At 50.8% G+C, this 26,963-nt stretch overlaps 4 protein-coding genes across 4 annotated transcripts in view; 3 read left to right on the top strand and 1 right to left on the bottom strand.

The window, feature by feature from the left end:
• Nucleotides 1-8,448, bottom strand: part of STAG3 (STAG3 cohesin complex component) — a 32,417-nt gene extending 23,969 nt beyond the window's left edge. The window contains exons 1-8 of the mRNA XM_063089811.1: nt 8,428-8,448; nt 7,641-7,832; nt 6,898-7,000; nt 6,400-6,516; nt 2,996-3,092; nt 2,218-2,294; nt 1,713-1,917; nt 1,140-1,291 (exon numbers count right to left, since the gene is read on the bottom strand). Of these exons, the coding sequence (XP_062945881.1) occupies nt 1,140-1,291; nt 1,713-1,917; nt 2,218-2,294; nt 2,996-3,092; nt 6,400-6,516; nt 6,898-7,000; nt 7,641-7,822 (933 nt within the window). The 5' untranslated portion in view covers nt 7,823-7,832; nt 8,428-8,448. The remainder of the gene's footprint in view (nt 1-1,139; nt 1,292-1,712; nt 1,918-2,217; nt 2,295-2,995; nt 3,093-6,399; nt 6,517-6,897; nt 7,001-7,640; nt 7,833-8,427) is intronic.
• A 636-nt stretch (nt 8,449-9,084) lies between these two features.
• Nucleotides 9,085-14,975, top strand: GPC2 (glypican 2). Its single transcript, XM_063091630.1, has 10 exons — nt 9,085-9,394; nt 10,045-10,203; nt 10,530-10,852; nt 11,634-11,714; nt 12,460-12,622; nt 12,861-12,991; nt 13,157-13,303; nt 13,387-13,526; nt 13,618-13,793; nt 14,588-14,975. The coding sequence occupies exons 1-10, from the start codon at nt 9,229-9,231 to the stop codon at nt 14,845-14,847; spliced, it is 1,746 nt and encodes a 581-aa protein (XP_062947700.1). The 5' UTR covers nt 9,085-9,228; the 3' UTR covers nt 14,848-14,975.
• Nucleotides 14,976-17,789: 2,814 nt separating this feature from the next.
• Nucleotides 17,790-21,798, top strand: GAL3ST4 (galactose-3-O-sulfotransferase 4). The gene is made up of 3 exons (XM_063091936.1): nt 17,790-18,022; nt 18,201-18,504; nt 20,767-21,798. Exons 1-3 carry the CDS (start codon nt 17,898-17,900, stop codon nt 21,796-21,798), a joined length of 1,461 nt encoding a protein of 486 aa, XP_062948006.1. The 5' UTR covers nt 17,790-17,897.
• A 638-nt stretch (nt 21,799-22,436) lies between these two features.
• Nucleotides 22,437-26,807, top strand: TRAPPC14 (trafficking protein particle complex subunit 14). Its single transcript, XM_063091148.1, has 11 exons — nt 22,437-23,073; nt 23,291-23,386; nt 23,493-23,622; nt 23,793-23,879; nt 24,040-24,160; nt 24,260-24,407; nt 24,529-24,611; nt 24,702-24,865; nt 25,433-25,587; nt 25,776-25,969; nt 26,080-26,807. The coding sequence occupies exons 1-11, from the start codon at nt 22,663-22,665 to the stop codon at nt 26,231-26,233; spliced, it is 1,743 nt and encodes a 580-aa protein (XP_062947218.1). The 5' UTR covers nt 22,437-22,662; the 3' UTR covers nt 26,234-26,807.
• The last annotated feature ends 156 nt before the right edge of the window (nt 26,808-26,963 follow it).

Here is a 26,963-nt window from a genome sequence, read left to right as displayed (position 1 = left end):
GGAAGTAAGGGGAAAAAAAGAAAGAAATAGAGTAGATCACAGAAGAGCAAAGTGAAAGAAAGATTCAAGGGCCTATATATATTTGTAAGTGGGAAGAAAAAACAGTTGTGAGGGAGAGATTAAAGATAAAAAGGGTGAATGAGAATTAAAGCAAGAGCCCAAAAAAGTAAAAAAAAAAAAAAAAAAGAATTCATACTAGTGCACATAATTTAAGATCCAGTATAGACCTATTATACACATAAGCTTTTATGATCATCCTGACGGTAAAAAACAGCCAAAGAGAATGAGGAAAGTAGAAAATTCCCTTCTTTAACGCTTTAACACAGAAGAGATCTTTTGACGGCTAGGGAAACAGCCAATTGGTACAGTTAGACACAGTGAGTCCTGCCAGGCTCATGGTGAGGGAATGTCAGATACTAAGAGAGGGAGAAAACATCAGTGTTAGTCTCATGATAGACACAGCTATTTGAAGGTTTAATCAGTATGAAAGATTTTCCCAGGGCTATGTCCTCCAGTGGTCTTCTTTAAGTTTAAAAGGAAATAAAGCAAATACCTATGGTGTGCCAGGCTAGGCAATTTACTCATCATCTAATTTATTATTCACAAAAAGGTGAACCTATCCCCTTTTTAAAGAAAAGGAAACTGAAGCTTAGAGAGGTTACATATGGTCATGGAGCTAGTAGCTAACTGGAACAGAATTTAAAACCAGGAGTGACTAGAAGGCCTGTGCTCTTTCCACTCCCTGAAATCCTGACCTCCTTTGTCAGTGGTTAGCCTTCAGTACTTCTGTGGTGACTTACACACTGTACAAATAACAGAAAGTCAAAATTTAACTCCTTGCACAACATACAGGTACAGCACTTAAAACACTTCTGATAAAGAATGTAAACAAATGGAAACTGAACAAAAGTGGAAACACAGAAAACTCTAAGTTCACTCTAAATTAGACAATTTATTGAGCTCACATGCAGAAACAAGATGAGCACATAATGACCACTGACAGGATGGGTCTGTTAAACTATTGCCAGACTCCACGAGTTATGATATAAAAGGTTGCCTGGGGCTTTGATAAGGTGGCCTGCAGTAGCAGTGGATGGAAGCAGGGAGAGACGAGGGAAGAGGCAGGGAACGTTCCTCACCTCTTTGCGTTTCTCCAAAAGGCTTTCCAGACGCTCAGGTGCTCTCTGCCTTGGCTCCTTGTTTCGTTCAGCCTCATATTGACGCTGATTGTTGTCTTTGTGCATACTTAGCTGGAGGGCAACTCTTACCAAGGAGGTCATCAGTTTCATGGCTTTGAGTCCCAAAAAACAAGATAAGGAAATTATAACTTAAGTCAGAGGAGGGAGGACAGGTTCAAAACAGAAGGAAAAAAGGCAGTGAAATAAAAACCTAGAGCAAGGTAACCTAAGATCTTAAGACTGCCTGAACTGGGGTGGGAATTTCTCCCCAACTCTTTTGGCCTTCTTTTAACCCTTAGCATATTCCTAGTGATGAGGTATAAGAAAGATATTAAGGCTGGAAATTGTTACTGTGATCCACCCCTTTCCAAAATTCCACTAGTAAGAAACTGGATTGAGGTCTGGGATAAAAGCAGCACGGCCTTGAAGTAAAGAGCTAAGATGTAGGTGGGAAAGAAGATCCAGAACTAGAGAACAGAGGAAAGGCCTACCAACCCCCAGGAGAACAGCCACAGAGTAAAAATGAGTGCTCACCAGCTAGGGTGCTAGTGTGACGGAAGGCACGAACTTGGGAGTCTGAGAGGCCAGTGAGCAGGGAGATGAGGTTGTCCATAGGGAAGCCATCATAGAGGAGGCTGTACTGGCACTGACAGACCAACGTTCTCACAAACTCACAGAAGCTGCCCTGGAACTTCTTCCAGGATGCACCTGGAGCTGTCAGGGGATAGTTCCCTGAGTCCTACAGAAGGGTTTGTGAAAAGAATGGGAAAGTTATTACCAGGTCCATGAAGCCATAGGGACTTAGATGTCAAAACACGACAGTATAGTAAAAATGTATCTTTGTTACAACCTCATTTCCTGTTATTCTCTCCAACTCTGGAGGCATATTCACATAATATATATGGGTCCCTTTTACCCCCAAGAGATTGAACTCATCCTTCTAAAAGATACTCTATTTCTCAGAATCAGAAAGAAGGGAGTAATGGCCCTTGTGTTTCAAAATAAGAAGGGCAAGAAAATCCTGGTTGTCTTCTTCCACCTCATTAAACTGTTCTGTTAGGTGCTGAATGATCTCTGAGTTGGACATCTTCTTGAACATCTCGGGGGTCACAGTGCCTGAAGAATAGAGATGAGGTACTTACAAGGAAAATAACAGGACATGGAGATCACTTACACTAAAGATGAGCTAGGAGACCTAATGAAAAGAGCTTGGGGGGGGACTCAGAAGATTTGAATCTTAGTCATAAGTCTGCCACTATCCAAATGTGTATCTGCTATAAGGCAACCTCTCTAGAACACCCAAACGAATCAAGCAGTGGAAAACAATGGTTTAAAAACACCCCAAATAAACAGAGAAACAAAGAAAGCAATAAAACTAGGCCAATGCTAGATTCTTATAATACAAACTGACTGAGACTATTTGCCCCAATTAATTAAGCCATGGCATCTGGAGATTTGGGGGCTTCACAGCTTCAGAAGAGAAATACATGTGAAATGGCTGAGAAACAGGAGCGAAAAAATTAGAGATTATTTCATATAGGAAGACTAAAGGGTGTGTGATGACCCATTTTCAAATTTGTGAATATCAGTATCATCACATAATTGTAATTATTTTTCCCAAAAGGGTCTTGCCCCCAAACCAACATAGTTCCCAACTGGATCACTTCCCTTATTTACCAATCAAAACCATAGTTAAATAAGTAAGACTTTTTCTATGTTTCACCTTATTTAGGAAAAGTCTAATCCTACTCATCTAAATGGGGAAAAGTATCATAACATTGGAGCAAAAGATTAGAAAGGGGTAGGAGTTTCCTCACCTTTACATCCACAAGATCGGATGAAAAAGTTAACGAGCTCCAGGAATCCTGCATCTTGGTCTTGCTTGTAGCTATCCAGCCATTCATCCACCAAAGACTAGGGGGGAAAATGTGGATGATTTATATTTCTGGCAATATGACAGAATAAAAATCCTATATGATCTCCCAATTGAAGCATCTAAACTTCTGATTAAAATATTAAAAACATCTTTTAAAATGTACTGCTGAACTAGAATGAAAGGGAGAATTCTATAAAGGCCAAAAATGAGGTGAAGGTAGCAACCCCGGGAGATAAGTAAGCTAACTTTTGCCCTGAGGGCTTCATTAAACCCCGAGGACCTTGACTTTGTGTCCAAATGGCTGCATGGAGTGCAGAGCATAGGAGGTAGAGCTTAAAGTCTTTCCAAGAAGAGCAGTCTAAGATGAGATTCCTACACAAAGCTGGGTCCTGCAAAGTCACATCCGCGTGAACACAAGAATAAAAAATAAACCTATGGGGCATACGAGGAACAGCAAGAAAACTAGCTTGTTATGATCTTAGTGTGGGGCGGATGGAAAAAAAAAAAAAAAAAGGAATTCTCCCTTGAGAGTTCATAGCCAGACCTCAGGTCTGGATCTGCAGTCCAGATTCACACCACCTATATCATCAGAATAATCTCAATCAGAGAATTTAATTAAAAGTGATTCTGAAGTGTCACTTGGGAACTGACAGAAGCAAATGCAGGTTCCTCTCTTAAAAACCCACCTCAACCGAGGCCCCAAAGAATTCCAACACATAGAGCTCCAGGGAAAATGAGTAGCTCACAGCAAAACCTAGTAAAACATATTTAAAGAAACAAGGCACTTAAAGTAAGAAATAGAAAAAAAACAGGGCTGGCTGGTTAGCTCACTTGGTTAGAGCATGGTGCTGGTAATACCAGGCCAAAGGTTCGGATCACCATACCGGCCAGCCACAAAAAAAAAAAAAAAAAAAGAAAAGAAAAAGAAAAAGAAAGAAAAAACAAACAACAGAATTATATTCTCAAAGACTTTGAAGTTATCACATATTATAAAATGATTATGTTTAACATGATTTAAGAAATAAAAGAGGGGCCTGAAATTAGAAACAAATAACAATCAAATTTGAAAATGGGCCAAACAAAATTTGTGTAAGTGAAAAATATGATAAATAAAAATTCAAACTTCAATGGATGGATTTAAAGCAGAATGGATAAAACAGAACAGAAGATTAGTGAACTGGAAGTCAGTGAAATTACCCAAAATGCAGCCCAGAGAGACTAACGGTTGGAAATAATAAAGAGATATTAAGAGACATGGAGAACTGAAACAGAGTGAGAAGTTCTAATGATGTCTAACTGAATTCCAGAAAATAATAATATGAACAAGAGGCAATATTCTTTCAGAAGGAGAGAAGAAATCTAGGGTAATTAGATGGGGGAGGCGGGAGGGACAAGGGGATGGGGAGAGACTGAACAAGGGCATAAAGAATAATTACGATTTGTAACAATATATATGCTAGTAATATTGTTTTGATCAATATATCTCAATGTTGAACCCCCAAAATACGTATAATCAATTTTGATTCAATAAAAATTTTTTTAAAAAAGAAAGGAATTTTCTATACTTGTTGAAGGAAGCCAATCCTCAGAGCCAGAAAGCTAACAGAACTCACACATAACAAAAGAACACCTATAAACATCTTATAAAACTTCAAAACACAAAAGCAAAAAAAGTCTTGAAAACAGTCAAATCAAAAAGATAACCTACAAAGGATTTGCATTTAACACTTCCAAACACAACATTTATAAATGAGATCTTCACAAATACGTTAGCCCCTAGCCATATGAGGTTATTAAAATTAAATCAAAAATTAAAAATCCAGTTTCTCAGCCACACTAGCCACATTTCAAGTGCTCAACAGTCATGTGGCTAGTGGATACTGTACTAGACAATGTTGCTATTGATACAGGACCCTGTAGAGTTCCCACTCAGAAGGCCCTCGCCAGATGTACACTCTGGACTGTGGACTTCCCAGACACCAAACCTGTAAGAAATAAATTTCTTTATAAACTACCCAGTTTCAGGAATCTTGTTATAAGCAATGGAAACGGACTAATATAGACCCCAAACATACTTAGAAAGATTGAAAGTAAGAGAAAAAGATACTAGGCAAATACCAAAAAATAAAGCTAGTGTAGATATAGTAATATCAAATGAAACATTTTGGGGGAAGTATATGTAACAATAAAAGCTTTGCCAGGAAAATATACCAATTCTAAACCTATATGCAAATAACAAAGTCTCAAAATATTTAAGGCAAATAGGGGCATGAATAAAAAAGAAGTGAAAAAGTCACCTTCACAGATTTTAGCATACCTTTCTCTGTAACATATCACACAGACCAAAATTAAAAAAACAGTAAAAACATCAAACTAGTATAATATTTAACACTTTCAATCCCACCCAAGAGAACACTGTCCCCAACAATTGGACAACACACATGCTCTTCAAGCACCTGTACAATCAGTTTTGGAAATTGACCAAATACTACATCATAAAGCTAAGTCTCTATAAATTTCAAAGACCACATTCTCTGACTACAACGTAATAAAGATAGAAATCAAATAACAAAAACATAAGTAGCAAAACTCCATGTTTGAAATTTTAAAATACTTTTCTAAATATTATAAAAATCTACAGCCCATATCAATATGGATGAATCTCAAACAATGCTAACTGAAATAAGTCACAGAAAACTAAAGAATGATTCATTTACATAAACTAAGGAACACATTCATCAGTGGTAACATAATGAAATACAAGAGAATAATTAACACAAAATTCACTTCAGTGGTGGGTGGTAAGGGGACTGTGGTATAGGGTTGGAGAGAAGAACACAAGGGGCTTCTACAGCACCATTTGCTTCTTGAGCTGGGGACTAGAGATCTGGGTGATCATTTTATTATTTTTATTTTTTTAAACTACATGTAAACTTTATATACTTTTAGATAATATATTTGCAATAGAATTATAGAAAAAGAAATGTGGAGGGGGGAAACATTGTCAAGGTAGAGCTAAGATGTGACAAGGGTGAACAAGCTGCCACCCATACTCAAGCTTCCATCTTAGGTCTTCCAATGCCTCTCTCTGCTTCCGCCATCAGTTAATGAAAGCAGAATTGCTCCTGTTCTGTGATATCTTTAGGAAAACATCATTTGCTCTCACCCAAGGTCTTCCTATATCACTCCAAGGACTTGCTCTGTGATCTTATTTTTCTTGACGTAGGTATAGGTATGTTCACTAAAATGTCTACATCAGATCAAGTTTGTAGGCACTTGTCCTTAACTTCCCTCTCTACAAAGGGTGAGATGATATCAAGGAATAGAGGTAAGACACTGCTTTACCTGCATGTCACTTTTGGCGGCTTTCACAGCATCAAAGAGATCATTGGCTGATGACTCTGATTCTTTCTGGCCATTACCACGTACCATTCGGGACCCCTTCTTTGGCTGTTTTGCCACCTAATAAGTATAAAAAGATCAGGAATATGGGGAAAAAAAACGAAAGTGACATTAACACTTGGTCTCATTATCAAATAGTTGGCTTAAGCTGCCAACTCTCAAGCAGAGTTTGAGTTACTCAGACCTGAAATAACTGATTTTCATATTGTTGTTAACTTTATTATTTTTCTCCTTTCAAAAGTTCCTTGAACCACATTCTGTACCTCAATATCCTAATGCCCTCTTATCTTATTTTTTCTTCAAAATTTGTCTTCTTCCTACATCCCGTAACACTCTTTGAGTCTCGTCCCTTTGTTAACCAGATCACCCGAGCCTCTTCTAGCTTTTCTTTTGCTGCTTCCCAGACCAGATTCAAAAACAAAACAAAATTGATTGACTCACTGGGGTTGTTTTGAGTGGTCGTTTTGCTGCTCTCTTCTTCACACTGCGTCTCAGGCTATCTTCAAAGTCACTGCTTTCATCAGCTGACAAAGAGTCACTAACCCTATGAGGCAGTATGGTTCTCCTTAAATACAACCACCTCCCATTCCCTCTATATAAAGGGTTAATGAATATAATTTCCCTTTGTCTTTAACTGTACTCTATGTCCATGAGAAAAATGTATTCAGTAAGAAAAGATGAGTTATTGTTATTAGGAAGTAGAGACAAATTCTTAAGGGAAAATTTCACTTGAAAGCAACGGAGATGAAGAATGAGGAACTAAGGTGGGTGAAAGACAGCCCTTTCCTGGTAGTCTCTATTAATAAGAGAATTGAATAATATTCACTTAAGCAGGCAGAGGAACCAGCTCTGTGTGGAGAAAAGTCAGCACGGCTTAGGAAGTCATATACCATCATACATAAACAGTAGATAAATAAGCACTTGGAATTATATTTCACCCCTTGAAACATAACCACGTCTTATTCATTAGAACGAAGTTTATTATTTTTGCTGTCTACCTCTAGGGCTGCCAAAAAACAGCCAGCAGGGCTGGAGGGGTCGCTGTTCTGAACCAGCACAGCATTTCTGATGTTTTCATGGAGTCCCACGCATATTACCATAAATGCAGGAAAACGATAAGGGGGTAAAGCTGCCGAGGACAGAGGCTGCACAATGCAACAACTTTTCATCCACTCGTCACTCACCCCTCTGAAGCCTGGTCAGAGTCCCTGTCATCCCTGTCATCCCAAGGCAGATTGGTGGAGGAACTAGAAGAGGCAGACAAGGCCCTCTGTGCACTTCCCACAGCTCTTCGCAGAGGGGAGGACACGCTGCTCGGGGAGGACGAGCTGTGGAGCTGGGAGGAGGAGGGTCGCAGGGCAGGCATGGCGATCCAGCTGGGGGAAGAAAGAGAGGAAAGGGCTCCCACCTCACCACTTCTCTATCCCCAGCCCTGACCAGTTCCTTTCTTGCCAAGGGAACTGCTCCGGGAAGCGTAAATTAGGTGGCGCAAGGGAATTTAGTTCACACGTTAAAAAAATACTAAAGAAGAAAAAGTGCACTCCAGACTTCCATTTCTAGAAGGTTAGTACTTGATTCTATATGGAATAGGAAGCTCTTAACGATTTGGGGGTGCAGGCGCCATTAAAACAGGGCCAGAAACGCTGAAGGAGTAAAGGAAGGCCCGCGTTCTCTATTTTCCCAGGTCATATCTGTGACTGAACGTGGGCTGAGCTTCTTTGGGCTAAGGAGCCTTCCAACCGCTTAAGAAAGTGGACTCAGTCTTTGCGGGACTGGGAATGAGATTCTCGGCCGCCACTGAGGCGTGGAGGGGGAAGGCCTCCAGTCTCAGGGCCGGGAGGGTAGGGGGAGGGCATATTCTTGGGCCAAAGAGGAGCCTCACTGTCCGAACCCACAAGAGCGACTTCTGGCTGAGTAGGGTTAAGGAAAGGTCACCGCCTCAGCTCCCTCAGGTGTCTGTCATCATCCCACCTCCGGCACGGGCGCCCTCCGCTTCTCTTCCGGTGGCGGAAGAGTCCAGAAAAACGCGGGAAGGTACGAGATACGGTTTGCGCAAGCGCAAGCCCAACGGCTCGCCCAAGGCCGGTAATTATCGCGAGGCTTGGGAGTGTGTAAGCTCGTGCTTACCACGTTCCTGTCATGCCGCTCAGGCAGCCTCGTGCGGCCGCCAGCTCGCGGGCGTGCTGACCTATCATGTGGGCTCAGGCGCGGTGCGGGGGGGGGGGGAAAGGGGGCTGCCGCTTTTGGTCTGCTCCACCCTGCTCCCGCCCCCGCCCCACCCCTTCCTCTCCCAATTTCCCCCTACCCTGGCCAGGCTTCTGACTAGACTAGAGTAGCCCTTCAACCTGGCTTTTCAATTACCACTGGCTGAATTCCACCCAGGCCCCGCCCTTCGGGCCGGATCGCCACGCCCCCGAGAGAGGCCTCGCCCCTATCTCGCCAACCTCTTTAGTGCGGGCTGTGTCCCACCCCTCCTGCGGAGCTTCCCCATCACATTGGCTTAATTTCTCCCTTAACCCCGCCCCGGAGGCCGGCTTCTTACATCATTGGCGAGGCCCCGCTTCGGGCTCCGCCCCCTCTCGGACTACCGGCTCCCATTGTCTCGGCAGATTCCGCCTGGTCAAGCTATAGTGCTGGTGGTTCACTTTTCGGGCGCCGAGCTCTTTCTCTGGCCAGCGGAGCGGTGCCGCGGCCGAGAACCGGATTGCGGAGTTCGAGCGGCTCTTCTTTCCTCCTTAGAATCTACTTTGCCGTCCCAAGGCGGCTCCAGCTATGTCCGCGCTGCGACCTCTCCTGCTTCTGCTGCTACCTCTGTGTCCCGGTCCTGGTCCTGGACCCCGGAGCGAAGCAAAGGTCACCCGGAGTTGTGCAGAAACCCGAGAGGTGCTGAGGTCACGGGGATATAGCTTAAACCAAATCCCTCCCGCTCTGATCTCAGGTGAGGAGAAAGAGGAAGACTAAAGAATTGGGGGTGAGGGTTGGGGCGGTTCCTCCCCATCTCACAATAACTCTTCCCTTTCAGAGTGACTGTTAGAATAATCTTTTCATCCCATAGTAATGTCTCTCCTCCTCTTGTAACTTCCTTGCCAGGATCACAATAATCCTCCTGTACACATAATAGCTATCTTACCCTACCCCCTCCCCAAGAGTCCCTGTCTCCTAATTAGCACCCCCATATGTGTTTCTTTCTTCACAGCCTGTGCCCCTCGCTGTTTCTATGAGCCCCTTCTGTGATAATAGTTTCTTGCTCACCAAGCAACCTCATACCTCCAAACCTCATTCTTCATCCCATAGAGGATGTCCGGCCAGTCCCTTGGCCTGGGGTGTGTGATATTCAGAAAAGTCACCTGAGGACACTCTGATCACTAATTTGGCCCTCAGAGCAGTTGTTAAATAGGTGATCTCATAGCTTGGGATGGGTGAGGGGACAATAAAGAGGGGATAGGGTCAGGTATGAGGTTGAGGGGACAGACAATAGAAAAGAGACCAGAAAGGTGGAAAAGAAGAGACAGCCCCACGAGACAGGCATGAGATGGAAGGAATTTCATTATAATTCTTCCCATCATTCTTCCATGTCTCCTCGTCCAGGTGAGCACCTCCAGGTCTGTACCCAGGAGTACACCTGCTGTTCCAGTGAGACAGAGCAGAGGCTGACCAGGGAGGCCGAGGCCACCTTCCAAGGCCTGGTGGAGAACAGCGGCTCCTTTCTGGTTCACACACTGGCTGCTGGGCACAGAAAATTTGATGGTGAGGATCTGGGGTCTCCAAATGTGGCTTCATACCTCTTCTCTATGCTTATGACCCCAGCAAGCTTCCTGTCCCCACTCCCTACTCTACTCCTAAGGCACTCCACCCCCTCCCAGCCCTGTTTTAGCCCCCGCCCCACCCCAGGCTCTCTCTAGGGCTCTACCTTACTTCATTCCTAGTCTGCCCAGGTCTCTGAGAGTTGCTCTGTTTCTAACTCACTTGTCTTTTCTCTTCCCATCCCCATCCCCTTGTTCCTCTGCCCTTTCACTTTTCTGCCTCTCTCTGGCCTCACCCCCGCTTACACCCGTTGCCTGCATTTGCCACAGAATTTTTTCGGGAGATGCTCTTGGTATCCCAGCACTCCCTGACCCAGCTCTTCTCACACTCCTATGGCCGCCTGTATGCCCAGCACAAACTCATATTCAATGGCCTGTTCGCTCAGCTGCGGGACTACTACGGGGTGTCCGGTGAGGGGTTAGAGGACATCTTGGCGGATTTCTGGGCACAGCTCCTGGAGAGAGTGTTTCCCATGCTGCACCCACAGTACAGCTTTTCCCCTGACTACCTGCTGTGCCTCACACGCCTCGCCTCCACTGCTGATGGCTCTCTGCGGCCCTTCGGGGACTCACCCCACCGCCTCCGCGTGCAGGTGAGGGATCCTAAGGCCTGAGCTTCAGCTCTCTCTGACCTAGTGACCTCTGAACTGTGCACCACTCACCTCCAAACCAATGTGCCCCAGTCACCCCTGACTTGGTGATCCACCCATCCAGTAACTCTGATCCGGTGACCCCTATCTTGAACCTCAGTCACCTCTGCCTGACCAGTGTTCCTTAGTCTTCTTTAAATGGATGCTCCCCATCCCCATTCTGTGTCCTAGTTTCATACAAATACTCATCCGCCATAACACCCCAGCCATCTTTCTGCCAACTCCTCCCTAATCCTAGCGTCTCAACTTCCTCTGGTTCAACTCAATGCGAATTAGACAGCCAATATTTAAGAGGCATTTTCATTTATAGTATCCCATTTAATTGTCATCATAATTCTGTGAGGTAGATATCTTTATTTTACAAATGAAAAAACTGAGGCTCCCAGAGGTTAAGGTCTCATAGCCAGTAAGAGTGCTGTGCCTCATGCCCAGGTATTCTGGCTTCAACTGCAGTGTTTGTTCTGATACACAATCTCTCTATCTCCAAGTCCTATATAACACAATCTCTTCATCTCTTGCCAAGCCCAATTCCCCTTGATCCTTCTAGATGATCATTCCTGTGGGCCTCTTGAATCTGCCTCTCTACCACGCAACACTCATGCAACCCAAGACAATCCCACAAACCTAACCTCCACTGCTCATCCCCTTGATGCAGTCTCTTGTACCCAGTCTTGACTGACCCATGGCAACCTTGTACTTGTCTTACCTTCTTTCCTTTCCCTAGATAACTCGGGCCCTGGTGGGTGCCCGGGCCTTTGTCCAGGGCCTGGAGACTGGAAGAATTATGGTCAGCGAAGCACTTAAGGTTAGAGGGGGACTGAATGTGGGTAGGGGCCAGGGAGGGTGAGGCAGAAGTGGGAGAGACTTGATAAGGAAGAGTCAGGCACCAGTTGGCAGGAGAGTTCTGGGGCCTTCCTTTGTTAGCCTCCAGACCCTGGCAGAAAGGAGAGGGGCGGGAATGAAGTCTCCGTTGGGTCATGACCCATGATTTCCTGCCACCTCTGACCCTCTCCTGCTCTCTGATGACTCATACCCCCCTGTCAGTTTCCAAAGGCCTGCTCATCTCCATAGTGGTCCAAGATTGGAGTACTGGCTCCCCTGGGTCCCCCAGGATCCCTCATTGACTCCTCCTTCCCTGCTGCTGAAGAAGGCTAGATCCTTGGCTTGGCCTCTCTCCACCACCCACCCATCCTTTCCCTGGCCTCCCAGCTTTACCTCCTGCCTCCTCACTGTCTCCTCCCTCCCCAACTATGATTGACTCACTCTTGACCTTGAATCTTCTCTCAGACTCTCCCACTGCCTGTCTAGTTCCACTCCTCCCATGAAGCAGCATCTACAACCTGGCCCCTAGGAACCTCCCTTCTCAGATCTTTGGCAGTCTTGTGGCCTCACCTGCTGCCACCTGGGGTCACCAACCCTAGATGCTCACATCCAGCTCTTCCATAAGAGCTAAGGAAGGTGGGGTGGAGTATTTGACTTCTCTCTGTGCCCAGCACGCTGAGAGCAGCCACAGTGTTTGTGGATGACACAGCCCTGCTCTCTCTCCCCAGGTGGAGGTGTCTCAAAGCTGTAGCCAGGCTCTGATGCATCTGATTGGCTGCCCCTTTTGCCAGGGGGTCCCCTCTCTTCTGCCCTGCTGGGGTTTCTGCCTCAATGTGGTTCGTGGCTGTCTGAGCAACAAGGGACTGGAGCCTGAGTGGAGCAGCTTTCTGGGTGAGAGGATTCAAGAGAGCCTGGGGTCTGTCTGTGTAAGGGGCAGATGCAGGTGAACTGGGGATGGGCTCTAAAGCCGTACTGAGGGGGGATCATAGGGGGTGGGCTTTTCTCATGTGAGTCCCTTCCAGCAGTTTGCCGCTTCCCTCTAAGGCCCTGATGAGGATTTGTGGGAACATCCTAGTTCAATTAGTATCACTCCTTATCCCAACCTTTCTCGTTCTTCTCCTCCTTCAAGATGGTATTCTGCTCCTGGCTGAGAAACTCCAGGGCCCCTTTTCCTATGAGCTGGCAGCTGAGTCCATTGGGGTGAGGGTCTCAGAAGGTTTGAAGCACCTGCAGGAAAACAATGCAAAGTTTTCAGCCCAGGTACAGGGGAGAGAAGGGTGGAGGTGAGGCCTGGGGTCGGGGGACAGGGTCGGTGTTGGGGAGACAGTGTGGGGTATCTGTGAGGAGACTGCGGGGTCAGAGTGGAGACAGTGTGGGTTTCACCGCAGGGTGACTGTGTGTGATGTCTCTTTTTTGTGCCCGCAGGTGTTTCAGGAATGCGGCACCCCCCACCTCGTGCCGGCCCGCAACCGCCGAGCCCTGGCGCCCCCGGAAGAGGCGGGCCGGCTGTGGACCCTGGTGGCCGAGGAGCAGCGGCCCACGACAGCAGCGGGCACCAACCTGCACCGGCTAGTGAGTGGCGGGCGGGGGCGGGGCGAGGGCGGCAGGTGGGGGCGCGCGCTCCAGCTCCGCCCCGCGCTCTCTCTCTCGCCCAGGTGCGGGAGCTCCGCGAGCGGGTGGGCCGGATGCGGAACTTCTGGGCCCGGCTGTCCCAGACGGTGTGCGGCGACTCCCGCATGGCGGCGGACATCTCGCAGAAGGCGGCGCCCTGCTGGACCGGAGCGGAGCGGGGCCGGTGAGAGCCGCGCGGGCGGCGGCGGGCGGGCGGGGCCGGCTCCGGGGTCGAGCGGGCCGGGCGGGAGCCGTCGGGGCTGCTGTGCTCTCAGGTACTTGGCACCCGCGCTCGGGGGCACCTTGACCGAGAGGCTCCAGAACCCCGATCTGGAGACGGAAGACTCGGGAGCCGACTTCGAGACACGGCGGCGACTGCTGCATCTCCGGGCGGCCACGGCCAGGATGAGGGAGGCGGCGTTCGGAAGCGACCCGGAGAATCAGGAAGCGGGTGAGACGCTGGCGCCCCACCGGCCCCGACCCCCGCCCACTCACTGCCTCTGGAGTCTGTCCCCTCGCCTCGCGGTTCCTGCCCACCTGCCTCTCCGCTCCTCTTAGCGTTCTTTCATTCACTTATTCATTTAACGATCATTTATTGAGCGCTTACCTCTAAGGTGAATGTGTCTCTATCCATGATCTCGCGGTCCAGTGGGAGGCGACACGAAAACATTTTTACAGAACAGTGGGGAGCTTCTTATAATGGTCAGAGGGTTGTGGGAGAATGGGGGCAACCTGAGGGCAAGCCGGGGTGGGGATGACATTGGGCTGGCTCCCCAAGGTGGAGTGTGCCACACAAAAAAGCATGGCACAGACATTCATTTTTTTTCTCTCTCCTTCTGTCTGTCTCTGTCTCTCTTTGTCTCCCCTCCCTCCCCACTGCTTCCCTTCTGCTCTCTGCTTCTGTGGTCTTCTGTTTTCTCTGTCTTTTCCTGTTTGTCCTCTCTCCCCATCTGTCCGTCTCTCTTTGTTTTCTGACTCTCTCTTATTGTCTCTTTTGCTGGGTATTCGCCATCTCTCATCACGGTGTCTGCTGTGTGTTCTCTCTCTTTCTCTCTCCTTGCCTTCCTGTCACTGTTTCTCTCCCTCCTCCCAACCCCATCCACCTACATGTGCTTCTCTCCTCTCTCTCTTTCTATGTTTTTAATCTCGATTTGTCTTCTTCCCCGTTTGTGTCTATCTCTCTCCCTCGGTCTCCCCTCTACCTCTCTCTCTCACCTCTGTCTCTGTCCCTCTCACTCTTTGCAGAAGAGGACGCCAGCGGCTCTGGAGGGGGACAGCATTATGCAGATGACTGGATGGCTGGGGCAGCAGCTGTGCCACCCCCAGCCCAGCCTCCTTGGCTTCCTCGCCCACCTCGAAGGGACAGTTCCGGGGTCAGAGCAGGAGGTGGCGGTGCCCGCTACAACCAGGGCAGGAGCAGGAGTCGGGGGGCGTCTATTGGTTTTCACACCCAACCCATCCTTATTCTCCCGCTCTCAGCGCTGGCTCTGCTTGGACCTCGATAACAAGGGAGGGGTGCCCTAGCATCAAAAGGGTTCATTGCCCCTTCCTCTCCTCCCCCCTCAGCTGGGTCCAGGGAGGAGTCGAAGGGGGCTGCAGAGAGGTTGGAGAGGTGAATGGCTGAGGCCCCAAATCCAGGAGATTCTCATTGGTGGGATGGGGGTGGGTTGGAGGTGGGTGGGAGTTCACAATATTTATTTTTTCATTTGGTAACTGGGGAGAGGGACAGGGGGTATTTATTTAGGAAGGAGGTGTGGTCTCCAGCCCTCTAAGGCTGGGGCTGGTAATCAGCCCCAACAAGGGAGAAAGGGAAGTTTTAGAGTTGCAGTTGGGGGATGGTGTTTGAAGAAAGTTGGAAGTGGGGAGGGGTGGAACTCTAATGGGGTTGGGAGCACCTGGTCTCAGAAATGGACAAAGCTGAGTGCTGATGTGCTGCAGGGCAAGGAACTGGGAATGTGTGAGTAAGCTATGAGGCTCCATGGGCCGGGGTTCTGTTTTTTCTGTATCAATTTCTTAAACTAAAATAAAATAATAAAGGGGGGAGGAGGCTCATCTCATGACCTCTGCCATCTACATCCTTCACAAGCTCTGCATTTCAGGTTTCAGTGTTTGGGTCAGTGTTTATTGTATAAATAAATGGTAATTTATTGGACCCCATGTGTGGCTTTCTGTGCCTTCAGTGTCCCTCCCTGAGCACTGACTCCTAGCAGAGGCCCCAGGGCCTCAGTGTTTGGCTGTTTCTGCCTGCTGCTTGCCTCTCTTGGAACCTGTCCCCAGGGAGCAGGTCTGGGGAACAACCCCCTCAATCTCCTAACTGCCCACCCTCTGAGCCTGAGCACCTTCATCCATAAAACCGAGAGAACTGTGGGGACCAAATAGGAACTGTGTGAGGATGCACCTTGTCAACCTGCAAAATTCTCTTTGAACACGAGGCATTATTAATATCACCGCACCATTGCCCCCTGCCTTCAGGGTGGGTGTCCTGGTCCTTGTTCTCTGTGTGTTAGCCCTGGCGACCTTGTCACATCCCTGACAATGTCTGCGTTCACCTCTTGTCTGTCACTTTCTCCTTCTTTGTTTCCGTCATCTGAATGACTCTTTTGTCCTGTAGAAAGCCAAGAGAAAAAGGTATGATTGATTCCTAAGTGTGAAAGGAGGGTGGAAGTGGTGCCTTCTAAGGCCAAGTTGGGTGCCCTGACTGGGAGAGAAAGATGCAGGAAGGGAGAGACCCAGAGACGCGATCAAAGCCAAAGCAGCTGCTTGGATTGGTGGGACAAAGGGAGGGGGAGGAGCCTGGATGCTGAGAAAGTTTGTGGGGAAAGTTGAGCCAAGCGAGGAGCCGGGCGGTGGCTGGAGCAGGCGGCGGGCGGGAGAGTGCGACCCGATTTCCCTGCTGCTCCCCTTGTGACCTCGTAAGTGGGCAAGTGAAGCCGAGTCTGGGGCCAGTGGAAGGACCCTTGAGTTTATGGGAGGTGACTTGAGGGGTTCATAGAGAAAACCCCAGAGGGGGCCAACAAAGAGCTGGCGAGAGACTGAGCAGTCACCAACGCTGGAGAGGACAGGGCTGGATCCAAGGTACTGGAAAGAGAGAGACGGATGGAAGGAAATAAAGAACTCTGGATAGGAGAGTCATGGTTGGATCCTGGGGGCTGTGCTGGGGAAGGGAATGGGGGGTGACACCAGAGGGGGCAGGCCTCTGGGTGGCAAGTGTGGGTTCACCCCTTCGTCAGGGAAGGGGGCTGTGAGGGCTTGTGGGAGGGGCCTTGGTCCGTGATTGTGGATTGCAATCTGAATGGGCGGGCCCAGACTCCCAGTTGCTTAGGAAGCTCAGTCCAGGGAAGGAACTCCGAAGCTCAGTGTTTGTGTCTTTCTCTGTATCTTTGTGTCTCAGAGTCTCACTCTCTCTCTCTCTCTCTCTCTCGCCGTCTCTCTCTCTCTCTCTCCTCTCTCTTTCTCTCTCCTCTATCTTTCCTCTCTCTCTCTCCTCTCTCTCCTCTCCTCTCTCTCTCTCCTATCTCTCTCTCCTCTCTCCTCTCTCCTTTCTCTCTCTCCTCTCTCTCTCCTCTCTCTCTCTCTCCTCTCTCCTCTCTCTCTCTCTCCTCTCTCTCTCTCTCCTCTCCTATCTCTCTCCTTTCTCTCTCCCCTCTCTCCTCTCTCTCTCTCTCTATATATATATATACATATATATATCCCCACCCTCTCAATCTTCTCTGTGCACTGTTGGGGTTGGAAAACGGGATGGGGGGATGTCCAGGGATCTTGGCTTCATAAGTAACCCCACATCTCTCCCAAACCCTTTTGCACATTGGGGTCTGCCCTGTGCTGAGAGACGTGGAAAAGACATGCCTGAGTATATGTTGCAATGGCTCTTACTCACTACAAAGTCACCCCTGTATGTCTTGTCTCCCTTTCTCCTGCCTGGGTTCATCAACCTGTGTCCTGTCTGATTCTCATTCCCTCCTTATGGCTTCCCCTCCTACCCTCAGAACGGGGCTCTTCACCCCCATTTATCACAGACAGAGGCTCAGGAGGAAGACGGGGGCCCAGCAATACCCTGACTTGACTGTCATAATGAGCTGATTGGTCATATCTTTCTGGCTGGCTGTTTCATTCATGATCTGGGTCTCTGTCTTTCTCTCCTTTCCTTCTAAATCCCTGAGGCTCACGGAGAACTGGGGGGTGGGAATTGGAGACAAGAAAGAGGCTGGCAGTAGAGGGAGCAGTTGTGGGCCATGTATAAGAGTCTGGGTGTAGAGAGGACCCCCAGCCCACTCCTCCTCCCTGAGTTAGGTCTCAGCTGCAGTGGGAGGAGAGAAGGCTCTACCCTATCCTTAAACTCCCTCCTTCCCCCCTCATTTCCCTTCTAGACGCTGACAGAGGCAAAAATCTGCTAACTCAGGGGGCCGACTCAACCAGGGCTGCGAGTAGACCTGGGGAATGACCCCCCGATCTCCAAACAGTGCCTTCCGTGGCCACACGGCTGTCTCAAGCTGTCTCTGTCTTCGTTCCTGGCTCTGGCTCTGTCCCTCTCTGGCATCACCCCTCCCTGTTCCACATGGGCCCTCTGTCTCCTACCAGGACCATGCGGCTCTGGGGGCCTCGGAACCTGGGGGTGGCTCTGGGAGTCTTCATGACCATCGGATTTGCCCTCCAGTTCTGGGGAGGACCCTTCCAGAGGAGGTGAGTTCCCACCTTGTCCTAACTCCTGATAAATGCTCCTCACTTGCTCCTCCCCAACCCACCTGGGGCTGTGACTTGGAGACTCAGAAGAGGCTCTGTGCCCTCTGTCCTTTCTCCACAAAAAGCCCATTCACTTGATGCTGAGGGACAGGACATTTCCCCTACTATCTCTTCTCAGGCCAACTGAGCTGCAGCTCCGACAGCCCTGGGCCATAGCCCCTCGACCAGCTGTTCCGTCCTGCCCACCCCGGCAGCACCTCGTGTTCCTGAAGACGCATAAATCTGGGAGCAGCTCTGTGCTGAGCTTGCTTCATCGCTATGGGGACCGGCATGGGCTGCGCTTTGCCCTTCCTGCCCGCTACCAGTTCGGCTACCCAAGGCTTTTCCAGGCCTCTCGGGTCAAAGGCTACCACCCACAGGGTGGCGGCACCCAGCTCCCCTTCCACATCCTCTGTCACCACATGAGGTTCAACCTGAAAGAGGTGAGGGGTGGAGTGGGGGTGGGTGGAACGGGAAAGAGATGGGCTCAGGCCTGTGGCCAAGACCACCGGGGGGGGGCAGGCCTGGGGGCTCCTCAAGCATCACTTCACCCAAAAAGTTGGACATGGGATTTCCTGTTGCCCTCTCCCCAGGTGTCCCTTCCCCAGCAGTTTCTGGGGGCCAGAGTCCTCTCTCCCATCTGGTGTTTGCCCCAGTCTCTTTCCTTGACCAATTTATTCCCCTGGTGTCAGTAACCTGCCAACTCTGACTCCCCAGCTCTCCCTCCAGGTGTCCCTTGCCTTTCCTGGTCTCCCTTCCACTGTCACTACCAGGGCCCCTGCTCCACCATGCCTGTGACTTGTCTTCCTCTCACTCCCCTTGCCATGTCTCCCACAGTCTGAGGATCAGCTATATGTCAGGCCCTAGACTGAGCCCAACAGAATAGTTGGGTGGAGGCCCAATTCTGACCCCCCCAGGAGCCTCAGTTCCAACAGGGGAGACAAGCACACACACTCACGTGCTCATACAGATGCACCGGGAACCCGAGAGCTCTTGTAGAAAGAAAATCAATGTGTGAGTGAAAATGTACAGGGAAGGAATTAATCTTTATTAAGTATTTACTGAGTGCTAGGTACTAATCTTACCACCACCTTGCCAGGAAGGCATTATAAGTTTATCCATTGCTCGTATGAGGAGATAAGAGTCTCAGAGAGGCTCAGTGACTAGCCTCCTTTAACAGATAGAAAGCGGCAGAGTGAGAACTTGAACCCAGGTCCATTTACTCCAAAGTCAAGTCTCCTCCATGGCATGTGTATGTGTGTTTGTATTTGGAATTGTGGGAGAGTATTCATCAATAGAAATGGGGCTTTCTGGAGAGGTGGGTTTTAAGAAGGGAAAGGGTGGACATGGATGGCTTTGTAGTAAAGGCAACATCAGGCATTCTTATAGGGAGCAAATCACCAGTGAAGACATGGTGATACATGTGCATGTGTGGGTAAGAGGGGGAGTGTGTTTGCTGGTGGTAGAACTTCAGCGGAAGCTGCAAAGATGCCCATATTGAAGCTGGACCCAGAGACAGCAGCCAAGGAATATGAGCATGACCTAATGGGCAGCAAGGGGCCACTGTTGGGAGTGAGTTGATGACAGTGACCTTTGAGGTAGGTTTCTCCGGAGGCTAGGATGATGACATTCATTGCTACCACCATTGATTGAATACCTACCAAATTCCAGGCACTCCCATATTCTTCCAGGTAAGTGTTCACCCACATTTATAGATGGAGGAAGGAAGGCTCTGAGGAGTTCAACAGCTGCCCAAAGTCACACAATCAGTAAGTGGCAGAAACAGGATTTTATTCCAGGTCCATCTGATGCCAAAGCCTGTTCTCTTCACTGTTCCACTCTGTCTTCGAAGAGACAGACAGTTCACAGGCTCTGTCCTTTGGGCATGCCATATTTGTGGAGCAGATTAGAGAACATAATGACAGGGAGAGGTCAGATTCAATGACGGAAGTCACTTTTAGAGGCAGAAGCCCTTCAGGGAGTCCAGTAGCTGCGTTCTGTTGTGGATCAGCCTGTAGGGCCATGTGAGCGTGGGGCTCAGCCTAATTCCCACCTTCCTTCTTGCTGAGCAGTGCAATCACATGCCCCAGCCCTCAGAGCAGCACCCTGCCAAATGGCCTCCCCAGAGCCCAGTCCAGGGGTATCTTTTCTTTCCAAGATGTCCAGCAGCCCCAGAAATGTGCTTCAGGCATCCTGAGCCTGGCCTGCCCACCTGATGCCCATACCTGAGGCAGCAGTATTGTTGCCCCCTCCTCACCCTTTGCTGCCAGTGTCGCCCCTCCTCCTGCCCTGGGGAGGCCTTAGGCCAGTTCCTCTTTTGGAGCTGTGAGCAAGCGTCGAAGGGTAGGCACTCAATAGATTTTGCTGGAGAAGTGAGTACAAATTTTGATTCCTAGAGGTTTTGCTGACCAAGGCAGAAAGGCCTGAGGAAATTAAGGCTCCCCGGGAGCTTCCCATGCTCCAAGTTTCTTCATATCCTTTATCTTATGTATCCTTCATAATCGCCTGGGAAGGTATGATTATTTCCATTTTGCATTGACAAAATTGAGTCTCAGAGATGTTCAATAACTTGCCCAAGACCATGCAGCTAATGAGGGAAGCTGGGGGTTCCCAGCAGAGCTGTGAGTAGGTTTGAGAGGCGGAGATCAGCAGGCCCTTGGCTTGGACTTATTTTCTTCCTATGGCTAGTCTTCTCTCCTCTACAGGTACTTCAGGTCATGCCTTCCGACAGCTTCTTCTTTTCCATTGTCCGAGACCCGGCAGCTCTGGCCCGCTCTGCCTTCTCCTACTATAAATCCACCTCATCGGCCTTCCGCAAGGCACCATCCTTGGCTGCCTTCCTGGCCAATCCTCGAGCCTTCTACCGGCCTGGGGCCCGTGGGGACCACTATGCCCGAAACTTATTATGGTTTGATTTTGGCCTACCCTTCCCCCCAGAGATGAGGGCCAAAAGAGGTAATTCTCACCCGCCCAGGGACCCCAAACCCCCACAGCTGCATGTCTTGCCTTCTGGCACTGGCCCTCGAGCCCCCACCCTAGATCCCAATGCTCTCTTCCATCCTGTTTTCACTGTTGCTGGTGGTCATGGCCAGACATCCAGTCCTGCCTCTTTAGATTTGGGGTCTTCGTCCTTCATCCAGTGGGGCCTGGCCTGGCTGGATTCCATCTTTGACCTGGTTTTGGTGGCCGAGTACTTTGATGAGTCATTAGTTCTGCTGGCAGATGCCCTGTGCTGGGGTCTGGATGATGTAGTGGGCTTCATGCACAATGCCCAGGCTGGAGGGGAGCAGGGCCTCAGAGCTGTTGGTAATGGTGGACTGACTGCTGAGGATCAGCAGCTGACTGCACGGGCCCGAGCCTGGAACAACTTGGACTGGGCTCTCTATGTCCACTTCAACCGCAGTCTGTGGGCACGGATAGAGCAATACGGACAGGGCCGGCTGGAGAGTGCTGTGGCCGAGCTCCGGGCTCGCCGGGTGGCCATGGCTAAACGTTGTCTGGTAGGGGGTGAGGCTTCAGACCCTAAATACATCAGTGACCGTCGGTTCCGCCCCTTCCAGTTTGGGTCATCTAAGGTTTTGGGCTACATACTTCGGAGTGGACTGAGCCCCCAAGACCAGGAGGAGTGTGAACGCCTGGCTACCCCTGAGCTACAATACAAGGACAAGCTGGATGCCAAGCAATTCCCCCCTACAGTCTCACTGCCCCTCAAGACTTCTAAGCTACTCTCCCCATAGGCATCAGGCTACAGATTTAGGCTGAAGAGCAGCTAAATTAGAAGGGCGCATGTGACGGGTGCGGGGCAGCCAGATTTGATTTCTGCTTCCCTCGAAGGGATGGAACTGCCCGGATGCAGGCCCCAATTAGTCTTTCTGGTTTTTGCCTCGGAGTCCCAGTCGTTGGGCTCCCAGTAGCGCCTCCCTCCCCACCCATTTTGTCCCTTCCCCTTTCCAGCCCCAGGCAGGTCCGTGCAGGGCTCTCCAGAGCTCCCTGGAGGAGCAAAACATGGACCCGGTGAGTTGGAATGATACGTCTATTTCTCTACGAAATATGTTATTGGGCTATACTTATTTCCCTATGAAATGTTTGTTGAACAAATAAATAATTTGAAACTTCTACTTGATTTAAGTAGGGCGGAAAAGAGAGGGATGGAGAATCTTCCTGGGAGAAGCAGGATTGGAGGGGGTTCTTTCACTATTTCTTCCCGAGGAAGTCCGTCTGTAGCCTCTCCCGCATTCTTCTCGCGCCAGCCTAAGCGCAGCCGGGCCCCGCCCCCTCCCCTACGGTTGGGGCACCCAGATTACGGGGCCTCGGAGGCCACGCCCCTTCCCTTCCGCTTCCGGTTTCTTGCCAGTCATTCGGCTCCGCACCACGGTCCCGTCCCCGCTGGGTCTTGGTTCCGGGTTCGTTGCCCCGGTTCCCGGACCGGTCTGGGCTCTTGGGCCGCCCCGGCCGCGCGAAGCACTCCTCCGGTGTCAGGACTCACTGGACGCACCCCCGGGGGCCTCCCTTGTCCTCCGCGGGTTCCGCCGGGGCTGGTCTCCGGTCCCGGCCCACCTCTCCCCACTCCTGGCCCCCGGCTGCCCCGTCTTCGCCTCCCCATGGAGTCCCAGTGCGATTACTCGATGTACTTCCCGGCCGTGCCGCTGCCGCCGCGCGCGGAGCTGGCGGGGGACCCCGGCCGGTACCGGGCGCTGCCCCGGCGCAACCATTTGTACTTGGGGGAGACTGTCCGCTTCCTGCTGGTGCTGCGCTGCCGAGGCGGCTCGGCGTCTGGCGCCGGGGGCGGCCCGGGCTTGGGCTCTCGAGGAGCCTGGGCAGAACTGGCAAATGCCCTGGCCGCCCTAGCCTCGGTCAGCGCTGGAGGTGGGGCACCAGGGGGCGGTGGCCCCGGCGACCAGGATCCGGAACTCCCAGGGGGAGGGGATCCTGGAGGTGGGGGGTTGTTCCGAGGCTGCAGTCCCCTTCTTACCCACGGCCCAGGCCCTGCTACCTCAGAGGGCGCGACCACGGTGAGGAACTTGTGACACGGCAAAGGGCGGAGGGGCGGCTTGCTGGGTGCCAAAGACAGCATGGGAGACGGACGCTGGGGGCCTAAGGCAGGAGGCAGACGACTGAGGAAGAGAGGGGAGGGCACAAAGGACTGCATGGATTGCAGATCAGAAAGGGAGTGGCCGCAGGTTGCCTTTTTGACTCTTCCTGACCTCTTCACCCCTTTCACAACCCCAGCTACCTGTGGAGGAACCGATTGTGTCCACAGATGAGGTCATCTTCCCACTCACTGTTTCACTGGATAGACTGCCCCCAGGGACACCTAAGGCCAAGGTAAGACTGGCAAAGGGTGGTGCGGTTGTTCCTAATTCAGACACCGTTTCAAGTCTTGGCTGTCTGTTAATTCTCTTAACTGTGGTCCTGTGTCCCCTGTACCCAGATTGTAGTGACCGTGTGGAAGCGAGAAGTTGAGGCACCAGAGGTCAGAGATCAAGGCTACCTGCGCTTGCTGCAGACACGGTCTCCTGGGGAGACCTTCCGGGGCGAGCAGAGTGCTTTCAAGGCCCAAGGTGGGGAGGAGAATGCAGAGGGGAAGGGCAAGAGTCTTGGATTTTAGGGACAGAGTGAAGGGGTGATATTGGAAAGTGCCTGCTGGGGGAGAAGAGGAAGACTAGAACTGCGGTTTGGAGGTGAGTTCTGCACCCAGATCATCATTTCTTGCCTCCGTCTTCTCCCGCAGTGAGCACCTTGCTGACTCTGCTGCCCCCTCCGGTTCTGAAATGCCGGCAGTTCACTGTGGCTGGAAAACACTTGACTGTGCTCAAGGGTGAGCAGATTGGCCGGCTCAAGTCTTGGGTAGCAGCAAGGGAATGGATTAGGTGGCAGTTACTCTGGGCAGGCTGGTGGGGGTAGGTCTGTTTCTTTCTGGGTAAAGTTGGGGCCCTAGGGGTCCAGCTACTCTGAGCTGAGCTGGTTACCTCTGACAGTGCTGAACAGCTCCTCCCAGGAGGAAATCTCCATCTGGGATATCCGAATACTCCCTAACTTCAATGCCAGTTATCTACCTGTCATGCCTGATGGCTCTGTGCTGCTGGTGGACAATGTCTGGTGAGATCCTGGGCAGGGCTGTGAAGTGGTAGGCATGGGGGCAGGGGCCAAGCTCTGGCATGGGGAGATCATGCCCTCTCTTCCTCTCCTCCGAACTAGTCACCAGTCTGGGGAAGTCTCTATGGGCTCCTTCTGCCGGCTCCCTGGTACCTCTGGTTGCTTCCCCTGCCCACTTAGTGCCCTGGAGGAACACAACTTCCTGTTTCAGCTGAGAGGGAGTGAGCAGCCCCCTCCTGGGGCCAAGGAGGTGAGCATGAAAGGAAAAAGGATAACAAAGAGCGGTGGGAGGGAAAAACCAGGGGGTTGACTAAAGATGGGAGGGGGACTCAAATAGCTGTGAAGTCTCCCGTCCTTTGTCCCTCCTGCAGGGCCTAGAAGTTCCCCTGATTGCTGTGGTTCAGTGGTCTACTCCAAAGCTGCCCTTCACCCAGAGCATCTACACACACTACCGGTGAGTGTGTGGGCTCCCCTGCCAGGCACCATCCCCTTGACCTCTATTGCCTGACATACACATCCAGCTTCCCTCTCTCACTGCTCCTAGCCTGCCCAGCGTCCGCCTAGACCGCCCCTGCTTTGTGATGACTGCTTCTTGTGAGTCCCCTGTTCGGACCTATGAGCGTTTCACTGTCACCTACACGCTGCTCAACAATCTCCAAGACTTCCTTGCCGTGAGGCTTGTGTGGACCCCAGAGCATGCACAGGCTGGTAGGTCAGCTGCCAGGCTGGGGCCTTGTCCCAAGGGAGGAGAGGGGAAAGGAAGAAGTTATGGAGGTAGGACCATGAAAAAGCTCAAACCTGGTGCCAGCCCCACCACAATGGGTGACTTGCGGCAGGCAGCTTCAGCTCTGTACCTGGGTGATCTCCAGTGTCACAGATGGAGAGTTTAGAGAGGCACTGGAACAGAGTGATTTTAAGGGCAGAGACACTGGAGCTATGCTCTCTGGTATGAGTTCTACCTTTCTCATTTACTAGCTGTGTGACCTTGGGTAAGTTACTTAAACTGTCTGGGTCTCAGAATCCTCATCTCTGAAAAAGGGCAAATACCTTATGGGGTTGTTATGCAAATTAATGCGTTAGTATGTGTGAAGTGTTAGAACAGAGCTCAGCACACAGTATTAGCTATTGTTATCTATAACACAGGACAAAAGAGAACATTTGCACAGTTTACTTCACAGAGTGGCTTTGAGGGTCAAATGAGACTGTGTTTGTGGTGGCCCTCTGGGAACTGAGGAATGCTGTACAGTGTTTACTGGTGCCTGTTTCTGCCCCCAGGAAAGCAGCTGTGTGAGGAGGAGCGCCGGGCCATGCAGGCAGCCCTGGACTCGATTGTCTGCCACACGCCCCTCAACAACCTTGGCTTTTCCCGGAAGGGCAGTGCGCTCACCTTCAGTGTGGCCTTCCAGGCTCTGAGGACCGGGCTCTTTGAGGTAGGCTGGGGAGGGTCTGGGCTGTGCCTAGCTTCAATGGATGAAATATAATGGGTGGCACTAAAAGGTTGGGCAGAGGGAAGGTGGAATTTAGAACCAACATCAGTCTGTCAGGTGCGGAAGCTAATTTGAAAGGTCTGGGCCCTGGAAGCTGAGCTGGGCTGCTCATGTGTGTCTTCCCATCTCAGCTGAGCCAGCACATGAAGCTGAAGCTGCAGTTCACTGCCAGTGTGTCCCACCCTCCGCCTGAGGCCCGGCCCCTCTCTCGCAAGAGCAGCCCTAGCAGCCCTGCCGTCCGGGACTTGGTGGAGAGGCACCAGGCTAGCCTGGGCCGCTCTCAGTCCTTCTCCCACCAACAGCCTTCTCGCAGCCACCTCATGAGGTACCGAACTAGGGGAGGCATGGCATTGGACCAGGAGAGGCTGGAACCAGAGAGGGGGCAGGGAGGGGTGCTGGGTCTGAACAGAGCCCACAGCCTCTGCCTCCTCCCAGGTCGGGCAGTGTGATGGAGCGCAGAGCCATCACACCCCCTGTGGCCTCCCCTGTCGGCCGTCCCCTCTATCTGCCCCCGGACAAGGCTGTGCTCTCTCTGGACAAGATTGCCAAGCGCGAGTGCAAGGTCCTGGTGGTGGAGCCTGTCAAGTAGCACCATGCCAGCTCTGCTAACCTCATACACTCCAGAAACTGCAGGCCTCCAAGGGGGTCCTCGCTCCCAGGCCATGGTGCCCTGGAATGCCTCCCACCTTGGGTGAAGAGGCCCAATAGAGCTGCCTGTCTGTGTCTGCTAATGAGGGACGGGGGAAGAAGCTGGGAAGTGGATAGGTATTGCTGCAGCACAAAGCCAACAGTATTTACCTGAGTCCCTGCTGGGGGGGCTGGCCCCACCCGTAGGCCAGGGCAAAGGTCTCCAAGAGCTCCCTTGGCCCCCTCCTTTACCCTGGTTCTAAGTTTACAAAGTATTTTCCTCATTCCTATTAAGTTCTTTCCCACCTTTGACATTCCCTCCCACCCACCCGCAGGGCTGAGATTAGAGGGTGGTGATGGTAAAGGGACCTTGACAATGACTCTCCTGTCTCAGGGGTTGGGGAAATAGCTAGGTGGCCTCCTTCTGCCCCTCATGTTTACGTTTACAGCCCGAAGCACTTTAATTTGTATTTCTTTTTTTGTCTGTTTCTGTAACTTATTCTCCAACCCTGCTTCCCACTGAAATAAGACTATTAAAGGCCTGTTCAGGAGGGAGAAGAATGACTCCTGTTTGTGTCTTGATGGATGGAGCAGAGACCACAGGAGCCCAGGATGATTGCCTTCAACATGCAAACAGCTCCCCTCCCATTTTTTCTGATTGCCTGCCCCCCCCCCCCCCCATACACACATCC

The sequence above is a fragment of the Cynocephalus volans genome, chromosome 3, assembly GCF_027409185.1.
Source record: "Cynocephalus volans isolate mCynVol1 chromosome 3, mCynVol1.pri, whole genome shotgun sequence".
Lineage (NCBI taxonomy): Eukaryota > Metazoa > Chordata > Mammalia > Dermoptera > Cynocephalidae > Cynocephalus > Cynocephalus volans.
The sequence above is the reverse complement of the archived record's forward strand: the minus strand, read 5'-3'. Positions and strand labels throughout refer to the sequence as shown.